The sequence below is a fragment of the Microcebus murinus genome, chromosome 4, assembly GCF_040939455.1.
Source record: "Microcebus murinus isolate Inina chromosome 4, M.murinus_Inina_mat1.0, whole genome shotgun sequence".
NCBI lineage: Eukaryota > Metazoa > Chordata > Mammalia > Primates > Cheirogaleidae > Microcebus > Microcebus murinus.
Window position 1 is genome coordinate 17771434 of NC_134107.1, and position 1912 is coordinate 17773345.

The 1912-nt window shown below is 36.8% G+C and overlaps 1 protein-coding gene across 1 annotated transcript; it reads left to right on the forward strand.

Annotated features, from left to right (window-relative positions):
- The first annotated feature begins 347 nt into the window (after positions 1-347).
- On the forward strand, positions 348-1292 carry LOC105863137 (olfactory receptor 5G3). The gene has a single exon (XM_012749918.2). It carries the CDS (start codon positions 348-350, stop codon positions 1290-1292), a length of 945 nt encoding a protein of 314 aa, XP_012605372.2.
- Positions 1293-1912: the final 620 nt, after the last annotated feature.

A 1912-nucleotide genomic window follows, 5' to 3' on the forward strand; every position in this document is an offset into this window, starting at 1 on the left:
TCATACAATAACATGAAACACAAAGAGTCACGCTCATTTCATATGTAACTTTATAATATGAGGGAGTTTTTGATCGTATAGTTGGATGACTCTTGATGGGTGAGTATACAAAACCCAAACAGGCAAAGAATAAATTGCTCAAGTTTACACATGGTTTCTGTACAACTGCTCGGATTCAGTATCTAGGAATATTATCTCCCGATTCATCAATATTTCACAGTTGTCTGTTATAGACCTGTTTAAAATAATCTGTCATTGGCTTAAAAAAGTACTTGTAGTTGATAGGGATTGGTTTTGTTTCCTAATAAAAATATTTATTTTTTCTTGTGACAGATTACAACAAAACAATGGAAGTTAAAAATCAGACAGTGGTGACTGAATTTCTCTTTTTGGGCCTCACAGAACACTTCTATCAGCAGATTGTCCTCTTCATCATGTTTCTCTTAGTTTATCTCATCACCTTAGTGGGTAACTTCGGGATGATCACTCTCATATGGGTTGATCCCAGACTCCACACTCCTATGTACTTTTTTCTTAGCCACTTGTCCTTTGTAGATATTTGTTCCTCTTCTTCCATTGCCCCCAAGATGCTGTGTGACATCATTGCAGAGAAAAAAGGCATCACATTCCTGGGTTGTGCTGCACAGATGTGGTTCTTTGGTCTCTTTGTGGCAACTGAGTGTTTTCTCCTGGCTGCCATGGCATATGATCGGTATGTGGCCATCTGTAAGCCCTTGTTGTATACACTCATTATGTCTCACAGGATCTGTATGCAACTGGTGGTAGGGCCTTATGCCATGGCTACTATAAGCACTATGACTCATACGATTTTCACTTTTTGCTTACCTTTTTGTGGTCCAAATATTATCAATCACTTTTTTTGTGATATTTCTCCATTGCTTTCCCTAGCATGTGCAGACACCTGGATCAATAAGTTGGTGCTTTTCATCCTGTCTGGAGCTATAGGAGTGCTTACAGGTCTGATCATCATGGTCTCCTATGTTTACATCTTGGTGGCTATCTTGAAGGTCCAGACAGCTGATGGCAGGCGGAAAGCGTTCTCCACTTGTTCTTCTCACCTTGCAGCTGTCTCCATACTGTATGGGACTCTTTTCTTTATCTATGTTCGACCTAGTTCAAGTTCTTCCCTGGATATCAATAAAATTATTTCTCTATTTTATACCGTGGTGATCCCCATGTTGAACCCCCTTATTTACAGCTTGAGGAACAAGGAGGTAAAAGATGCATTCAGGAGAAAGTTTGAAAGAAAAGATTTTCTAATAGGCAGGTAAAATAGAATTCTATTTGTGTTGTAGCATAGATGTTGGTGCTAAATATACAGTAAAAAGAACACTAGCATGGAAATTTGAGGTTGCATGGGAATCCTGTCCTAGTTCTGCCAGTTCACAGATTATTTTTAAAAAGTGGATGAGTTCTTGAATATTTTTTGCCTTAGTCTTATTATCTGTCACATGATGGGGATTTCAAAATAATATAGAGATGGAATGAACATATAAATGAAAAACATACTATTATAGAAGGAATCATAGGAGAATATTTGGACAATCTTGGGTGTATTTAATCCAGACATGAGAACTAAAAGTAATAAAAGATCAATACACTAAACACAATGTTGAAAGGTAAGTAATGAAATGAGAGAAAATATTTGTGCACATGTGCCAAGCAATGGGATAATATTCCCAATATTCATAAGAAAGCACCAAATCAACAAACAAATAGAAAAAAAAATAGGTAAGTGGGTCAAGGAATAAGTGGGCAGTTCACAAAAATGGGAAAGCAAATTGCCAGTAGCATATAGAAAAAATATCAACATCATTATTGTTCAAGTAAATGAAGAAAAATTAGAAGGCCAATGCTGATGAAACCTTAATAGTTGTCAAAGATGGTGAGG

Excerpts from the sequence above, each read along its gene's own strand:
- LOC105863137 (XM_012749918.2), top strand. The coding sequence starts at position 348 with ATGGAAGTTAAAAATCAGACAGTGGTGACTGAATTTCTCTTTTTGGGC.